This window comes from Pangasianodon hypophthalmus, chromosome 16 (assembly GCF_027358585.1).
Source record: "Pangasianodon hypophthalmus isolate fPanHyp1 chromosome 16, fPanHyp1.pri, whole genome shotgun sequence".
Lineage (NCBI taxonomy): Eukaryota > Metazoa > Chordata > Actinopteri > Siluriformes > Pangasiidae > Pangasianodon > Pangasianodon hypophthalmus.
Window position 1 is genome coordinate 3,721,629 of NC_069725.1, and position 18,197 is coordinate 3,739,825.

Sequence of the window (18,197 nt, forward strand, 5' to 3'; positions counted from 1 at the left end):
CATGTTGATTTGACGTCACTCATAACGGGGGAAGGAACTGGTATTTGAGAAGACGACCCCAAGTTGAAATTTCAAGTTGAGGGGATGTTTTGGTGGTTTTTACTGGTTGTAGGCGGGAATTTACAAGTAGCAACTTTGCCTCAAATGCAGCACATATGTATTAATGAGTTGTAGTGTGTTATAGTGTGTTTAAGAGAGTTGTATTGGTAGTAGTGCTGTAATAATAAGTGACAGTGTGTTGTACAGTGTGTTATAATGCGTTGTAGTGTGTTATAGTGTGTTTAAGAGATTTTTATTGGTAGTAGTGCTGTATAAATAAGTGACAGTGTGTTGAACAGTGTGTTATAATGAGTTGTAGTGTGTTATAGTGTGTTTAAGAGAGTTGTATTAGTAGTAGTGCTGTAATAATAAGTGACAGTGTGTTGTACTGTGTGTATTAATGAGTTGTAGTGTGTTATAGTGTGTTTAAGAGAGTTCTTTTGGTAGTAGTGCTGTAATAATAAGTGAGTGTGTTGTACAGTGTGTTATAATGAGTTGTAGTGTGTTATAGTGTGTTTAAGAGATTTTTATTGGTGTTGGTAGTAGTGCTCTAATAATAAGTGACAGTGTGTTACAGTGTGTTATAATCAGTTGTATTGGTAATAGTGCTGTAAAAATAAGTGACAGTGTGTTGTACAGTGTGTTATAATGAGTTGTTGTGTGTTATAGTGTGTTTAAGAGCATTGTATAGGTAGTAGTGCTGTAACAATAAGTGACAGTGTGTTACAGTGTGTAGTTGTAGTGCGCTTCACTATGTTGCAGTGTGGTGTTTTGGGTTGTAGTGAGGGTAGTCAATTTCTCCCCCCTTCTTCATCTGCCTGAAAGAGGGAGAGAGAGAGAGAGAGAGAGAGAGAGAGAGAGACCTGCGCTCCCTAGTAGGGGGGTGTGTGAAGGGCGGCTCCACCCATCCCCAAAGCTCCAGCCAATCAGAAGAGACGTACACACTTCCACTACAATAGGTGAATGTCTTCTAAATGGGATGGGAGGGAGGGAGAGAGAGAGAGAGAGACCTGCACACCCTTCTCACTCGTTCACTCGGGATTTGGAGTGACAGAATAAATGTAGTACAGAGACTCGGAGGGGAGGCTCAGAGTTATTCAGAGTTACTGCGTCTGCACACACACACTTGCACACATACACACACATACACACACACACACACACATAGACACTGCTACAGTTCTACAGCCTCAATAACACAGACACCTATACAGTCACACACTGCTACGGATTCAAAGACTCATCAACACACACACACACACACACACACACACACACACATACATACTCATGTTGCGGGAGCTGCTGTTGGTGTGTGTGGTGGGCAGCGTGGGTGCAGCCGTGGGCACAGGTGTGTGTCCCTCCGTGTGCTCGTGTCAACAGGAAGGAGCGCTGCTGATCACTGACTGCTCTGAACTCGGACTATCATCCGTCCCTGAGGATCTAAACCCCCTCACCTCTTACCTGTGAGTACACACACACACACACACACACACTTTACATTCCCTACATCCCTCCATACAAACTTTACACACATAATTGATCCCTACATACTCCACACCTGCTCCTCTGGACTCTCTCTCTTAGGCAATCTCCCAGTCTTTCAACATATCTCTCTTTCAGTCTTTCTCTCTTTCAGTCTATCTATTGGTCTTTCTCTCCATCTCTCACTCCTTTCATTTATTTCTTAATCTCTCCCAATCTCTCCTTTAATCTTTCTTCTATTTCTTTCAGTCTCTCCAACTCTCTCAGCATCCCTCCTCCAATCTCTCTCATTGCATCTCCTACTCTTTCTCTCCATCCTCCATTTCTCTCCCACTCTGTCAATCTCGCTCACTCTCTTTCTCCCTCTTTCATTCTCTCTATCACTATCTCAAGCGCTATCCATCTTTTGCTCATTTTCTCAATATCTTTCAGTCTTTCATTTTCCACTCTCTCCCTCTTTTTTCTCTCAATACCTTTCTTTCAATCTCTCAATCTCTTTCTCAGTCTCCATCTTTTAATAAATCAGATGATAATTTTCTAAATTTCTTCCTCAGTATCTCCCTCTCTCAAACTTTCTCCCTCTTTCTCTCAATCCTTCTTGCAATACATCTCTCTGTTTCTCTCTATCTCTCTATCTCTGCCTCTTTCAGCACTTCTTTTAATCTGTCTCTCTCAGTCCATCAATCCTTTAATGTCTCACTCTTTCTTACCATCTCAGGCTCATTATTTCAATTAATGCCAATTAAACTCTATCACTGTTTCTTTCTCTCAATCTCCATCTTTCAATACTTCTCTCTCTCTCTCTCTCTCTCTCTCTATCTATCTCTCTATCTCTCTGTGTGCTTTGACCACGTGCTGTGTGTTGCTGTTTTGCTGTAATGTCAAGCAGACCTGATTGTGTTAAAGTGGTGTAATAAGGTTGTTATAAAGGTTGTTATTAAGCTTCATATGCAGATGTGATGGTTGGGAATTTCTTGTCATATTAATGATCCATGCACTCAATAGATCAGTTTACGGAAAAATAATCGAACAGAAAACAGCTGGCGCAGACTGGAGATAAGCTGGTTAGCGCGAACTCGAGGATTATTTCTCAAGTGGACATTCTCCATGCCTATGCATTTCATTCTACATGCATGTGTGTACGTGCGTGTTCGTGTGTAAGGGTGCTATCTGAAGGGAATGTGTGTGTAGAGTATTGAGTATTGAGTTTCTCCATGTCAGCTGGACGTTAGCCCACGTTAAGCGCTAAGCCACACCAGATGGCCAGTGATAGTGAAACGATGACGCAGGAGGAGTGAAATGTTCCATGATAAAAAAATCTTTCGGCTCACGTGAACGATAAACAAGTGGAGAGCCGAGGTTTCAATCAGAGTGTAAACATTTCCTACTATCATTTAGCTTAAAAATAGCAAGGCATGTTCACGAGCCAGTCATGTGATCAGCGGCACGTGGGGTTCTGTCTTGTTCTTGTCAATATTGTGATGCAGAATTGATTTATCATAAATCATTTAATAATCAACAAATGATTAAACACTAGAGATGTGTAAATCGATTTTATGATATACCACAACATTTAATGCACACGATAGCATCATACATTTTCCTCAAAGAAAAGTCACAAGTTTGTGCTCTAGAGAAAAATTCTGTCTCATCTGGAACACAGCATAAGAACTGCTGTGTTGTAAGGTTAGTTAGACAAATTTTGAAAATATTATCTGAACATCCTGAAAAAAATTGCATTTAAAGAAAATGTGTCAGAAATAACTGTCACTCCAGGTACATGTAGTCGCTTATTAAAGGTGCAGTTTGTGATATCTGAAGTGTATTTTAAAGATGCAGATTGTTATGTTTAAAGGTGTTTTTAAAGCTGCAGTTTGTAATATTTAAATGTGTTTAAATGTGCAGTTTGCAATGTTTTAAGAGTTATTTAAAGGTGCAGTTCGTAAAGTTTAAACCTATTTTTAAAGGTGCAGTTTGTAATGTTTAAAGTGTTATTTAAAGGTGCAGTTCGTAAAGTTTAAACCTATTTTTAAAGGTGCAGTTTGTAATGTTTAAAGTGTTATTTAAAGGTGCAGTTTGTAATTTTTATTCAGTATTTGGTCTTTAGTCATATATAAATACTTCAGTCAAGTATAATCACAACTTTATAGAAACTGTTATTCACAGTATTGCCATGCAAAGATTCTGAATAGCTCAATCCTGGATTCTTCAATGCAGGCTGCCTGGATTTAAATTCTTTTGAAGTAGCATTTAGCCCCTCCCCCAGCTGCTCAGCCCTGCCCCTTATCCCTATAAAGTAGCTTCAGCTTCAGACTCTCCGCCCACAAGAAGTTTTTTTCAAACCTCCCTGTGCCGATTTTCAGTGGGAAAACTTTTAAAAACCGTTACACAGTAATGGTGACAGGGCACAGTATAGTCACTGAAGTCACTTCTATCATGATGGGCGTGGTCTCTTATGGGATGACTCCACCCCCATTCACAGGACATGAGGATGAATGGAATGGTTTGATGAGGATGAGGATGAAAATGAGCTTCACACTCACCACATCTCAACACTATTAAAAACTGCTGGAGAGATTCTGGAGTGATGTGGTAGTGAGGCAGAGCTTTCTACCACCATCACAACACCAGCTGAGGGAAAAATCTTGTAGAAGATGGTGTTCATCAGCCCAGTACAGTTCCAGAGACTTGTAGAGGCAATGCCAAGGCACGCTGAAGACGTTCTGGTGGCTCATGGTGGCTCAACATCTTACTAACACTCTCTATGTTGGTTTTTCATTTTCATCTGTAGCTTAACACTGTAATTTGGATGGGGTCCTCTTGTAGGGGAAACTATTTTTTACGTCACTCCTTCAGCTCCTTTAGCTTAACACTAAGCTAAAAGGAATTGATAGGATGTCATTTAGCAAGCTCGTATTTAAAACACTGAGCCGTTCTCTGCACAGCTACACAAGGTTATAACTGTTCTTCTTTGGCTGCTGATCACTGTAAGGTAAAGACTGGTGTCAATATTGCTGAGCGATTACAGGATCTCATTGATGGAAACAGCAGTCTTTACTGTCGACAAATGTAAACATTGTGATTTGCCACCGAGAGGCGGCAGGAGATCTGAGAAAAAGTGCCTTTGAACTCTCTACAGAGGAAAAAATTCTGGGCCTCCAGCAGCAGTACATACTGAGCTGTGTTAATCACACTGAATGGGACCTTTATGCAACTTTTCCTACTCAAGATGATGAATTTCTGAGGCCTAATTTGTCATTAAAATTTATATTTATGCTGCAAATTGCCCAGTGAGCACTAACTACCCAGAGACGTCCTTGGATATCAATGCTGTCTATGTTGTTTTTGGTCCAGTCGTACGTGAAATTTAAATAACTAATACATAGCTATCTTGGAAGTGTGGAGATCACATGATAATCATACATCAGTGTTTTTTGGAACAAAATGGAAAGGCAGAATAAGAGGTATTTTCAATTTTACCCATGTAGTAAGTGTGGACGAGCGTAAACCTAACCTTAACCAGCAGCGGCTCATGACTATAGATTATGGTGAGGCAGGATGACGTTAATAATGACAAAGCTTCAAACAAAATTAAGTCGAGAAGTTTTCACACTTGACTTACGCTACATATACAGTCAGGTTATATATGTACCTTGGTCCAATTGTGTTTGAAGCGCTAATATTATTAACCAGGGTTGCCAGGTTTCAGCAAAGATTCAAGACCATGGCATCACAAAAACCACATAAAAGACCTGAAACAGGCACAAAACATTTAAGCACAGTTTCCTGCTTTATCTCAACCTCTATGTAGGAAACAAGGTCACAAGCATTTCTGATGTATAGACTGCAAACCCCCCCCCCCCCCCCCCCCCCCCCCCCCCCCCCCCCCCCCCCACCCCCCTTCTTTCTCCCAATCTATGCAACTTACCTTACAATAGAAATGGTTCTGTTCATCGTAGACACACTGTCTGCATACACTTTGCCTTCGTTTGCAGAAATTTAAACAAGATTTCATTCCGATTATTTGCTATAAAACAAGATCTTGGTGACTGTGGAGTATTTGTAAACTAACTCGATTTGGCGTAAATCTGGCAACCCTGTCATTAACCGTCCTGTCTGCTGCTCCTCCCCCGAGCATTGGAGCGGCATGATTCTTGCCCCAATGAGACAAGTATCTCTGCAGACCAGAGGCAGCTCCAAACAGGCGGGATGTGGGGCTAACTCCAAATGGGCTAGCATGTTAACATGTGAATGCACATCTCGGTAGTGGATGATTCTATGGGCTATATTCCTTACCCCTAACCCTTACCCCATCCTATCCCATATGAAGCCCATTTGGAGCTAGTAGCACTCACTCCGCGCTGGCTCCAGGCTGCAGAGATACATACTTGACCCCAATGGCCTCTATTAGCACTTGTTGCCATTCCCATTTTTGACCACAAGGTGCTATAATAACTCTTGGAGCAAAATGGGTCAGTGGGCACACTGCCCCCATTTAAGGCAAGCAAATCATTGGAACATCAGCTAACATCTGTCAAATAGCAACATTTTCTATATATCAATCTGCCCTTCTGGATGAGTCACCACTGTCCGTAACCCTTAACCCTAAACCCTTGACCCTAAAACCCTAAACTCTAATCACTATACCACTAAAGTGTACCTGGCATAGTAATTAGAGCCTACACACCAAGTGGTCACAGTCGGAGTTCGGTTTGAAATGGAAATACTGTACATTTGCCGACTTGCTGACGGTAAATGAGGGTAAATATTGACTCCACTTTGATGTGTGTGTGTGTGTGTGTGTGTGTATGGGTGTGTGTGAGGCCTTTCTTAGACTGTCCAAATGTTTTGGTGAAATTCTACCTTACTGGTAAAGCCTTTTCACTTCGAACTTAGATGTTGTGCCAGGACATAGCTTTTTACACACACACACACACACACACACACACACACACACTGGGTACATGAGGGAGAAAGACGGTACTGTTCACAGGTTTACAGCGGAAATGTCATTTCCTTTTTCTTCTGAATCAACACACACTCCCTTGTTGGATAGCTATTCCTTCAGGAGACACTCAAGTGTCCATTTCAGATTTAAATATGTTGTACGGTACAGTTAATTTGTTAAATAAATATTTATGCAAATTCATTCATATGTTTACTGGAAGTGAAAATAACAGAATAGAATTTGAGTGATCATTTAAGACTTTCCTGATCCTTTAGGGTTAGAGGTCACGGTTTTGTGTTTAGGTTTGAGGTCAAGGATTAATAGTTGTGGTTTATTTGTTTCAGAGGTTAGCGTATTGGGGACTAACGATTAGTGGAATGTTTTGGGGTTAAGATCAGGGTTTAGAGTTGGAGTTAAGGTTGAAAGATTAGTGGTAGAGTTTATACTTACAATTACATACCTTTTACTTACAGCTTTATACCACAGCGCTGTTGAATACTCAGTTCTGATTGGTCATAAGGTGTTAACGAATTGTCTAAGTGATAACAGGAACTAACTTATTTCATGAACATTACGTTTCTAACACATAATGTTAGCTGTTGTTGTCTCTAGTACTCCCCTCAGGGTTTTATATTATGGAACCTATGGTTTATTAAAGCACTTAAAATTTTGAAGTAATACTAACAAAGCATGAGGGTGTATTAGTGATGAAATTGATGAAATTTCCCAGTAATGCACTTGGACTTTTAGACCTGAGCATGTGTTAAACCCTAAATGCTGGGAAATGAATTCCTGAACAAATAACAACACACATTACTGCATACTTACAGCTCTCGATGTCATTTAATAACCACACACTGTGTGTACAGAGGAAAATGCACATGTTCACCCGCAGAGACGCCGATTCGACTTCACCCTCAAACAAACACGGCAGTAATTGTTCATTTCCTCATGTTCCCTTACCGACCAGTGAAATGAGAGCAATTATTGCCCTGTGAAGTCAGCCCAAAAATAGTCTGAGTCCATGAAGGGCAAATAAACATCGAGACCTACCGCAGACTAGCGCATCATCTCTGGGCCATCTTTAAATAAATCCAGAGCTGAAGCTTGGCGGCGGAAAAGCATCTGCAGCTTAAGGGCTTCTGTGGTCACAATTCTTCTAGACATTCTGGGGCTGGATTAATAATCCATTTAGGCAAAGAGTAATAATTTAATGAGTAAATCTGCATGTCTTTCTGCATTGAAATACTGTCTAATGATGTATTGATACACTGTCACACCCTTAGTTGGATTTGATACATGGCAGAATTTATCAAAATGGTTGGAGTTGTATATTTTTAATCAATGTTGGTGATTTAGAGTGACAGGAGGCGGAGCAAACATCAGCAACGAAGTGGTCAGGGTCCAAGCACTGGAAAACAGTTAAGCAACATTATCTGCCTTTTTCTGCTTCCTATCAGATATTCGTTCAGAGTCAACATTCAGGAGAAACTGATAGATGAAACTGAGCAAACCTGCATGTCAGGATATATCAGGATGTAAAATTAAAAAAACAACTTTTCAGCTCTACACGCCCGTCAGCCAGTGTTTTTTTGTTTTTTTTTTTTGCCTTGGATTGTATAATTACATGTGTGCTGTGTAACCAACCCAAAGAAGTAGCAAACGAACCAGAAATATCAACTTTGCTCCGATTCCGACTTACAATGGATGTAAATTTAAGCTAGTTAACTTATATCACAGTCTGAATGCTTCTACATGCACCTGTCTATTACAATAATATACTGTGTGGTGGCCATTGCACTAGCTAGACCACTGAGAAGAGCAAACCTGAGTCAGAAATGCCTACTAGCAACCAATGTAGATCAATTTTTGTGGAAAAAATGAATGTTGTGTGTCATATGAATGCAGCCAAAGAAACATCTTTAAGATCAACACATGACTCTGGTCACTTTCAATAAATGAAGACACATCCGAGGGCATTGTTTAACAGCCGAGCCATGAGATATGGAGCATCTGCACCGAGTTTCAGTCCACACAAATGCATTTAACGCTCGAGCTGCGATCCACGTATAAACCAATAACTTCAGCCGTCAACTCTCATCCAAACAACTGTAACACAGTGCAAACTGATCCCTCATGTGGTATCAGAGATATGGTAAATAAAACGGAGTGGATTTGATGGAGCTCTCAGACTCTGGGGAAATCATAATTCCAAATCAGGATTGACTGCTCTTATGTAAAACTGATGGCTGAAATGTTCTGATAAACGTTCTGAATTTGCTGATTGACACATGGTCAACAATTTACATTTGTTCAGCTGATTGCAGATTTCACCATATGACATCACTACTAACCTGTCTCTTCACTTACTGAGGCTTGACAAACAAAGGAGCATGAAACACTTCACTCTAATGTTAGCTAAGTTAAATACAGCTGGTTAAATTTACCTGGCTGACTAGCTTAGCTAAAGTTACTAAATTATTCAAATTTTCACCAAAATGCTTAGTGGTGTATGTATTAATATCCCACAGATGAGAGAGAACTCCACCACACCAACTCGATCTGAGCAATGCTAATGTGAAAGGCATAGCAAACAGAGGAAGGGCATAGTAAGCAAGGGAAGGATGTAGCGAGCAGAGGAAGGGTATAGGAAGCAGGGGGAGTTGCATTTGATTGCATTCCATGGGTGGCATGAACAGACTGCTTTCCTGGGCTGGAGGCAGGCTCCTTTATGTTTTTAATGAGGAAAAATCCTGCATGTTCTTACTTGCTAACCTCTTTGCAAACATCAAAGTCTTTGGTGAAAATGCACTAGAGTTATGTATGTGGATCGCTTGCGGCATCTCAAGAATAGATCGCCAGAAACATGCTTAAATATCACTAATATTCAGTAAATTAAAAAAAAAAAACTGAAAAATTGGGAGGTCATTATTACTGTATTCCTGCTTCAGTTCTGACAGGAAGTTACAAAGCAAAACATTCAGAGAGAAATCTCATAGTTTCTCTAACCTTTCTGCTACCCCTTATAGTAGATTTTAGAGAAACCATCAGCTAGAAATACACCTCGCCCTTGGGAACATGCCAAGATTTATTACAACACTCATCTCTGAAGGCAACACTTTAAATCAGACACTTCAGTAGAAGGTGCTTTGAAGAAAACACTGCCGTTGATACTGGGTTAGAAACAGAACAGCTTTGTGAGTGGAAGTAGGGCAATGATGGATCAATTTTTATTTATTTATTTTTTTTATGCAGAATAGTCTGCACATGCACATTTCTCCTCTGTCATAACCCAGAGCAGATAGCAGATAGAACCCAGAAAAAGATGAGTCGAGAATCCCTTTGTTTATCCATTCTTCAGCAGTCGGCACATTGCTTTGCTTCTCATCTGTGTAATGTTTTACTTTGTGTATCTTCATTGCACCATCTGGCCCCACCTACTTTATTATGACCACTCATTGCATGCACACTGGTCACAATGGTCAGTGATTGGTCATTGGGAACAATGATGATCAGTGATTGGTCATTGGGAACAATGATAATCAGTGATTGGTCATTGGGAACAATGATAATCAGTGATTGGTCATTGGGAACAATGGTGATCAGTGATTGGTCATTGGGAACAATGATGATCAGTGATTGGTCATTGGGAATGATGATGATCAGTGATTGATCATTGGAAAATTGGCCGTTGAGAACAATGGTGATCAGTAATTGGTTTTTGGGAACAATGGTGATCAGTGATTGGTTTTTGGGAACAATGGTGATCAGTGATTGGTCATTGGTAACAGCGGTGATCAGTGATTGATTGTTGGGAACAATGGTGATCAGTGATTGATCGTTGAGAATAATGGTGACCAGTGATTGGTTTTTGGGAACAATGGTGATAAGTGATTGGCCACTGGGAAAAATGGTGATTAGTGGCTGGTCATTGGGAACAATGGTGATAAGTAGTTGGTCTTTGGAAAATATGGTGATCAGTAATTGGTTGTTGTGAACAATGGTGAATAGTGATTGGTCGTTGTGAACAATGGTGATCAGTGATTGGTCATTGTTGGTCAAGTTATGCTATAATGACACTATAAACTACACACTAAACCCTATAAAGAGCAGAGAAATACACACCAGTCTCAGTGTGAACTGTGTGAATGGTGTGTTTTAAAACTACACATTTATTACATCTGACTAGAAAAACCTATGTGTTAACCATAGCCTTTACCATGACCGTTCCATGACCTGCACAAGTCAGTTTATGGACATAAAATAAATAATCATTTTTAAAAATATCATTAAGCACAAACAGAGGCATCATACAAAAAATGTCTGGTGTGTGATCAGATGACTATACTGCAAAATCGAGAAGGAGTGTGTTTGAGGTAAAGAAAAGCCCCAAAGATCACTGTTTCAGAATTGCACAGATGATCTTAACTTTCTGACCAAGAACATCATCGACATGTTGTGCTGCACACAAGCAAAATCCCTCAAATCCACCGTGAAATACGGCAGTGCCTCACTGATGCTTTAGAGCTGGTTTGAAGATGGTGGTCCAGGTGGTTTTGAGAAGATTGATGGCATCATGAGTTCTGTTAGGATTTTTTTTAGCCTAAAACCTTGTTGCCAGGAGGTTAAGGTCTGTCTTTGAGAATAATATTTCATCAAGATAATGACCCCGAACACGCATTCAAAATGCGGACAAATGTACACATAGAAAAGGAGTTTAAAATATTTTGCATGAAGGAATCTCCAAGATCCCTCTAGACAAGTTTTTCTCCACTTTGTTAGACATTACAGGAAGAGGTTCAGTGCTGTTACAGTATTCTCTCCAGGTGGAGGCTTCTAAAGCTAATATTAATTATAGGGGTGCCAATAATTTAGAAACCTGTTCTTAGAAACAAATTAAAATAAAAAGTTATGTTTAGGGTGACTTTATAAACCAATACTTGAGAATACTATCATAAGCTGCTCATAAATGCTTACAGAATATTTTACACATTAAAAATAATATTTTATCTTCTCTTGCGTAAAGCCACTTTACTTTATAATATGTGTTAAGATGTCTTTATAAATAGCTTGTGTGTGTGTGTGTGTATTCACTTTACAACAACCAGAGAATGAAGTGTGCATTTGTCACTGCTGAACAGAGTCAGATATAAAGTCAGTGATTTATCAGCAGTTCCAGAAGCAAAGCACGTAAAACATTTACAATATGGCGCAAAAATGAAAACACATGTCAGATGTGCAATGTGTGTGTGTGTCTGTGTGAGTGTGTCTGTCAGGAAGCATTGAGCATGTGTGACTCTGTCAGGAAGCTCTGAGCTTGTGTGTGTGTGTGTGTGTGTGTGTGTGTGTGTGGTGAAACTTACAGTGTGCATTTACACAGCATAGTCTGAAATCCATCACTGTCCATGTGAGACTGAACACTAGCTGAGGAAGGGCACAGGTGCAGTGTCACATTTGAGAACAAGGCCAGATGGAGGCTATAAAACCTGTGTGAGTGTGTGTGTGTGTGTGTGTGTGTGGGGTGGAAGAAACACCTGGCTGTCTATCGAAGAAAGACTGCTAAGCTAACTTCTAATATGAACAAATACTTTTAAAATATTGCTAGTGTAAGGAAACATCACTGCTTGAGCAGAAAATGAGTAAAATGGTTTAGCCAAGCCAAGGCTGTTAACTTGGGAAAAGGATACTCTGGGTCCAGATCAAGCCACAGGACCACCATTACAAAAAATATCATGACTGTGTGAAATGGGGGAGGGCAACGTCTACAGAGTTCCTGACTAAAGCTGCAGTCATGCTAGCAACTTATAGTCTGCGTCTGATTGAGAAATAAACGTGACCAAGACAGGACCAGAAGATTAGTGCCCATTAAATGCTTTATTTTGGTGCAGTTCACAATTTAGCCATGATGTACTAGTTTAAGTAGAAGAATTAATTTTCCAGCTTTGTAAGTGCAGTTTAAGAGTAAACTAGCTAGTATACTAAACTCAAATCGACTGCTTTATTAATGCTGGACATTTTTACCATTTGGAGCTAGTTCTAATAACTTTTTTATTTGTAGGATTCAAATTGTCTAGGTTTTGATTTAGCCTCAAAAGTGAAGCTAAATCAAATGCTACAAGACACAGGTGCAAGCATGGCTCTGAGGAGCAGTTCAGCAAAAATCATATCACCATACTTCAAAATAAAAAAAACAAGACTTAACCTAAAAGAATTTATAGCAAAATTCTGATTTGATTTCATTTTTATTCCATTATTTCTTTAGATACATATCAAATTTCTTTAGGCTTTTGCACAGTACTGTACATAATCATAATAATTCAAAGAGGACACCAGTTTTACAGCATGAGGAAGTCCTGTGTGTACGGAAAGTCTTTTTTTTCATACGCCCTTTTTCCTCATGAGCATCAGAGTGCATGTGAAAGAGATAATAAATGGCAGAATAGAGCAGAATAGACTGAGGACAAAGAGAGACAAGAGGACAGTTGAAACTATTGTGTGGACTGAGATGTATTGAAACATCATGTTGTAAGCTGTGACTAAGCTGAGGCGTAATTATGTGTCATAGTCACATACATTCCTCCATCCATCTCTCTTTGGAGTCCCTGTCTCTCTCTCTCTTTCTGTCACTGTGACCACAAACTGCTGTTGTTAATTGTAATTGAGGCAGTTCAGTGGTGATGGCTAACCAGTCTGGCCTGTGGAGGAAACCGTGACAAGCAAATTAAGAGTTTGGGGGAAATCAGGCTGTGCCTGTAATGTGTGTATGTGGAGACCACCCACACACTGCCGACCATGGGGAGAGAGACCACAAACAGGAGCTGCTCTACTGCCGAGCCTCTGTAAGCCTCCACCTTCATCCTTAGTCTAATCTTCTTCACTCCTTCATTCTTCACTCCTGTTCTCACTTGGTCGTCTGACTCAAACCAGATAGGAATTTCTTCCTAATGCCATTTATTAAAAGCTAAATACATGCTGTTAAGCCTATAGATGAAATCAAATGCATTTCTTAGCAGGCATCGCATGGGCCATCAAAGGTAGTGTTATGATTGCACCTGACTGCTAGCATTAGCAGAAAAGGTTATGAACTTTTACAAACCCACCCAGAAATCCTGTCAGGTTAGCCTTTGTTAGCTAGCTGGCTGACAGAATAGCTGGAAATACATGATCATACTGTTTATAAATGCCAATGACCACTTTCCTCCTACTAAAGATTTCTGTATAAACCCAAAGATACACCCACATTCCCATTTTCAGAACACACCCACTCAGAGTCAATCTCATTTCTAAATATAAACCCAAAGACACACCTTCTGTGGTCAGAAGGCTGCAGGCAGACTATGTTGCCCTTACTGGAAACCCACTTGTTTTGGCAACCTTGTTACAGAATGTATAGGGAGACATAGCAGGGATAACGAGAACACATGACAGCATACAATAGCAGATACATACATGTAACAGCAAGTCCAATAATACAATACAATACAATACATTAAATCCCACACACTGTGTAAACAAGATGTAGGAGAAATATATCTGCAGGTGCCAGGTGGTTCTACAAGCAAAGACAGGCTAGGTGACAGGATGTCTTCAGAGCAAATATATTTGCAATGTAAAGCCCTGTTTAAGCTGGATTAGTTTGACCTGGGCAGCTGCTATAATTACAGGCAAGATCCTGTTCAAATCAAACTAATGAAAAACCTAGTAATGGCTAACAACTTCTTTTCAGAGCCCGGAATACGAGGCATATTCTGCTAAAATGGAGCACGATTTGACATAGGCTCTTTATCCCCAACAAAGCCCTCCTGTAAGCTCCATTATTTTTGGTGAAGGCCTAATTAGAAGGAGAAGGAAAATAAAACACCTTCAAAGTGCCTCTTGTAAAGCAGTGCTACTCAGGCCCTTGTCGAGTCTTGTTGGGCAACATGGCATTTGGGAAGTTGAGGGATCTGTAGGTTAGCACCACTTTACCAGGAAAATGCTCTTCTGTCTTGTATTAGATGTTATGCTAACCGTGTTTCAACCTGTTTTAAATGAATATTTCATGGTGTACAGCTTGTCAGTAGGGTGGGGTCACTGTTTATAGTCAATATAGGATATACTTTAAAACTTGTAAAATGTGCATAATTGGAGCTCAAGAACTTCATTTATACCTTTGAGGTACAATCATTTTGTTTTAATATGAAGAAATTTGTTATTTCTTATCCTATATGAATAAAGTTCACAGACGACGTTGATGAAGACCAACCCTGATGAAGGAAATGTTTGACATGGCCAAAAAAAAACAGTGTAGCAACTGAGGAAACATCAATTATCAGTTACTAGGTGGAATGATTGCTCCTCATAATATTTAGAAATAGATTTTGATACAATTTAGCAGCTTGTGGGTTTGAGCACCACCTCCAACCCATTTCTTTGTAGAATCCTACAGAGGGCTTCTCTTTCACAAGGTTTGAAGTATAATATATTTAGAAAGATGCACCCTTTAACCATTCAAAGACATCTTGGGGACCGTTTTTCCTAAAAGTTGGACACATGCACCATGTTGACTCTCACCTGTCATGCAACACTGACATTCCTTCTGGCTATGATGTGTCAATCTGGGCTACCTGTGGGAATTTGGGCAAATTATACAGATATGCAGATATGTTTGAATCGGCCAGTTATAATTATGTGTATCCTTAATAATTATGTTACAGAACCTCTAGTTAAACTGGTCTAGTCTGAACACTGCTTTAGCTGCACTGCTGCTTTCAGGTAATATTGGAAGTTTACTGTTTGGTGATAGAAACAGTCCTTTTGTAATGGTGTTGTCTGATTTAATGGTGTAATGTCCAGTGTTGCCGACTCATTTCAGGAGAAAGTAGCTCATACATGCTCAAAAAGCTGCTAGAAGTCACCAGATAACATCACGTACTAATTTGCATAAAAATGTAATAATCACTGATTGGCTGTTGGGAACCATGGTGATCAGAGATTGAGAACAATTGTGATCAGTAACTGGTTGTTGGATACAATGGTGATCAGTAACTGGTTGTTGGATACAATGGTGATCAGTAATTGGTTGTTGGATACAGTGGTGATCAGTAATTGGTTGTTGGATACAATGGTGATCAGTAATTGGTTGTTGGATACAGTGGTGATCAGTAATTGGTTGTTGGATACAATGGTGATCAGTAACTGGTTGTTGGATACAGTGGTGATCAGTAATTGGTTGTTGGATACAGTGGTGATCAGTAATTGGTTGTTGGATACAATGGTGATCAGTAATTGGTTGTTGCATACAGTGGTGATCAGTAATTGGTTGTTGGATACAGTGGTGATCAGTAATTGGTTGTTGGATACAGTGGTGATCAGTAATTGGTTGTTGGATACAATGGTGATCAGTAATTGGTTGTTGCATACAGTGGTGATCAGTAATTGGTTGTTGGATACAGTGGTGATCAGTAATTGGTTGTTGGATACAGTGGTGATCAGTAACTGGTTGTTGGATACAGTGGTGATCAGTAATTGGTTGTTGGATACAGTGGTGATCAGTAATTGGTTGTTGGATACAGTGGTGATCAGTAATTGGTTGTAGGGAACAATAGTGGTCAGTCAGTCAGGCTTTACACACCGGTGGTGACACTCTCAGCTCGTATAACCAGCAGTTGTGATGAAGCTGGAGAGCTGTATCGAGTAAAGGAAAGTTGCTATCATCGGCTAAAAATGTCACTAGATTTGTGGCTAGTCTCTTTTTTTTTGAAAGAAAGGTCCTTAAAAGGGTCTAAGACGTTGCCATATCTAGAGACAAAGTCACTAATTTGGCAACACTGATGATATCTTCTACTGGACCCTAGAAGGATAAAAGTTATTCAAGTGATCCAGATTTTGCAAAATATTTACTAAATGTCTTATTTGTTCTATTATAATTGTTTTTTTATTTTGTACATTTTGTACTGCTGTTCAAATTGGTGTAATTATGCATCTTTCTGGACCTGTGCTGTGGAAAGAGTGAGGTGCATGTGTTCCTTTGGGAAGCTCAAAGAGAAAGAACGTTAATCTCTTCCTGCTACACTCCCTGACTTCCACATTACATTCCTCGGCATAAAACGTAAAGCTTTTTCCCCTGATCTGTCAGTAGAGCGATGGCTATCAGGAGTAACCCGGGTCAGGGAGGGCGGTAAACATGGCAGTGCGAGGAGAGGACCAACGATATTATCAAACCTCTGGCTCCAGACAGTTCCTTCGCTCCCTCGCTCCCTCTCTTGGCCCTGAGTCATGCTACATTCATGATACGTCTGAGCGCACTGCCAAGAACGCTTGATCTTTAATTAATTATTAGAGTTAATTGTTCTGGTCTCTTAATAACTAACACCTGAAACTGACCCCATGAATGTGTTCTTCTTATCAAGCCACACTATTCTGGACACTAGGGAAGGATCATGAAGTCTTCCTACTGAACAAGAATTTGATAAAGCGTACAGTTTCAACCAGAAAGTGGGTGTGGCCTAATATTCTAATGAGCACACTTGATTGATAGGCTGCATGTCTTAGACTCCCAGCCTGCTACACAACTAAACAGCACAAGCAACAATAATCTGGATTGTTCACTACCAGCTTTTCCTTGCTAGGTTAGATTTTATCTTTTAGGTCAAAATAGCTTTTAAGCTGTTAATTCAGCTTTTGCTCGCTAGGTTAGCTCTTACCCGTTATATCAACTTTTGCTTGCTAGGTTAACAATGACTTGTTAGTGTAACTTTTACTACCTGGAATCGTTTTCAATGGTTTTTAAATTTTCACAGTATTTTTCAGCTATGTTAGTATACTTTCACTGAGTAGGTTCGCATGCACTTGCTCGATTAGCCTTAGCTCTCTTATCATTCACTCTTCAGTTTACATTTTACGTGCTTGGAACTCATAGTTTTGATAAAAGTACTAGTGACGGTAGCTTTACCCCAAAATATGCCTCGCCCACTTTATAGCGGTAGGTGAGAACTTATTTTGATATCATTATCAACTTTACACTACAAATTGTGAAAAAAAAACACATTAACATGATCAGAAAGCAATTAAAATTTAACTTCCCAGGCGCTTTAACCCTCTTAACTCATATTTTTGGCTACTCTAAAGCTGATGACAAAAAATAGGACATTAACTCCACATCATATTACTGATTATCACGCAGTCACGATTATTAGCAGCATTAGCGTACTGCCAGCTGTCCATCACAGACCTCCAGCTTGAGTGTGTATGTGTGTGTGTGTGTGTGAGTGTGCGTGTGGGATCTGGAAAAGTCTCTAACGATGAAATCTCAAATTATATTTCATATTAGTAGAGACTCTGAAGTGCGTGTTTGGGCTTTGGTAATCAAAGAGATCATTAATGATTCCCATCTGCGTTGGACGCTGGTTTGGTCTCCTCACGCTTCCCATGCTGAACATGACAATAAGCAGATGTCACACTGTCATTTTCCTACATTATAATTCCTCCATAATAATCCAGTATATTTCAGAAAACAATAACTCCGGATCGGCACCAGTCGAATGTTTTCAAATCTGAAATGCTGCTTCTGCTCTGCATTTTATTACTGATTAGAACTCATAAGAGGCTGAAGTGTGTTATACATACACCACATGCTTAACCTCGGCAGTAGATTTCTCCGTGATTTATACACTCAGGTTCCTTTAGTCATATCGGCTCACTATTAGATCAGTTTTAAACTGCAGGAATGCTAATTAGCTGCTTT

General features: G+C 39.8%; 1 protein-coding gene across 1 annotated transcript in view; it reads left to right on the forward strand.

Annotated features, from left to right (window-relative positions):
- The first annotated feature begins 1,176 nt into the window (after positions 1 to 1,176).
- The window catches only part of LOC113545529 (leucine-rich repeat-containing G-protein coupled receptor 6), an 80,203-nt gene continuing 63,182 nt past the window's right edge, over positions 1,177 to 18,197 (forward strand). Inside the window, exon 1 of the mRNA XM_026944911.3 lies at positions 1,177 to 1,505. Within this exon, the coding sequence (XP_026800712.3) occupies positions 1,330 to 1,505 (176 nt within the window). The 5' untranslated portion in view covers positions 1,177 to 1,329. The remainder of the gene's footprint in view (positions 1,506 to 18,197) is intronic.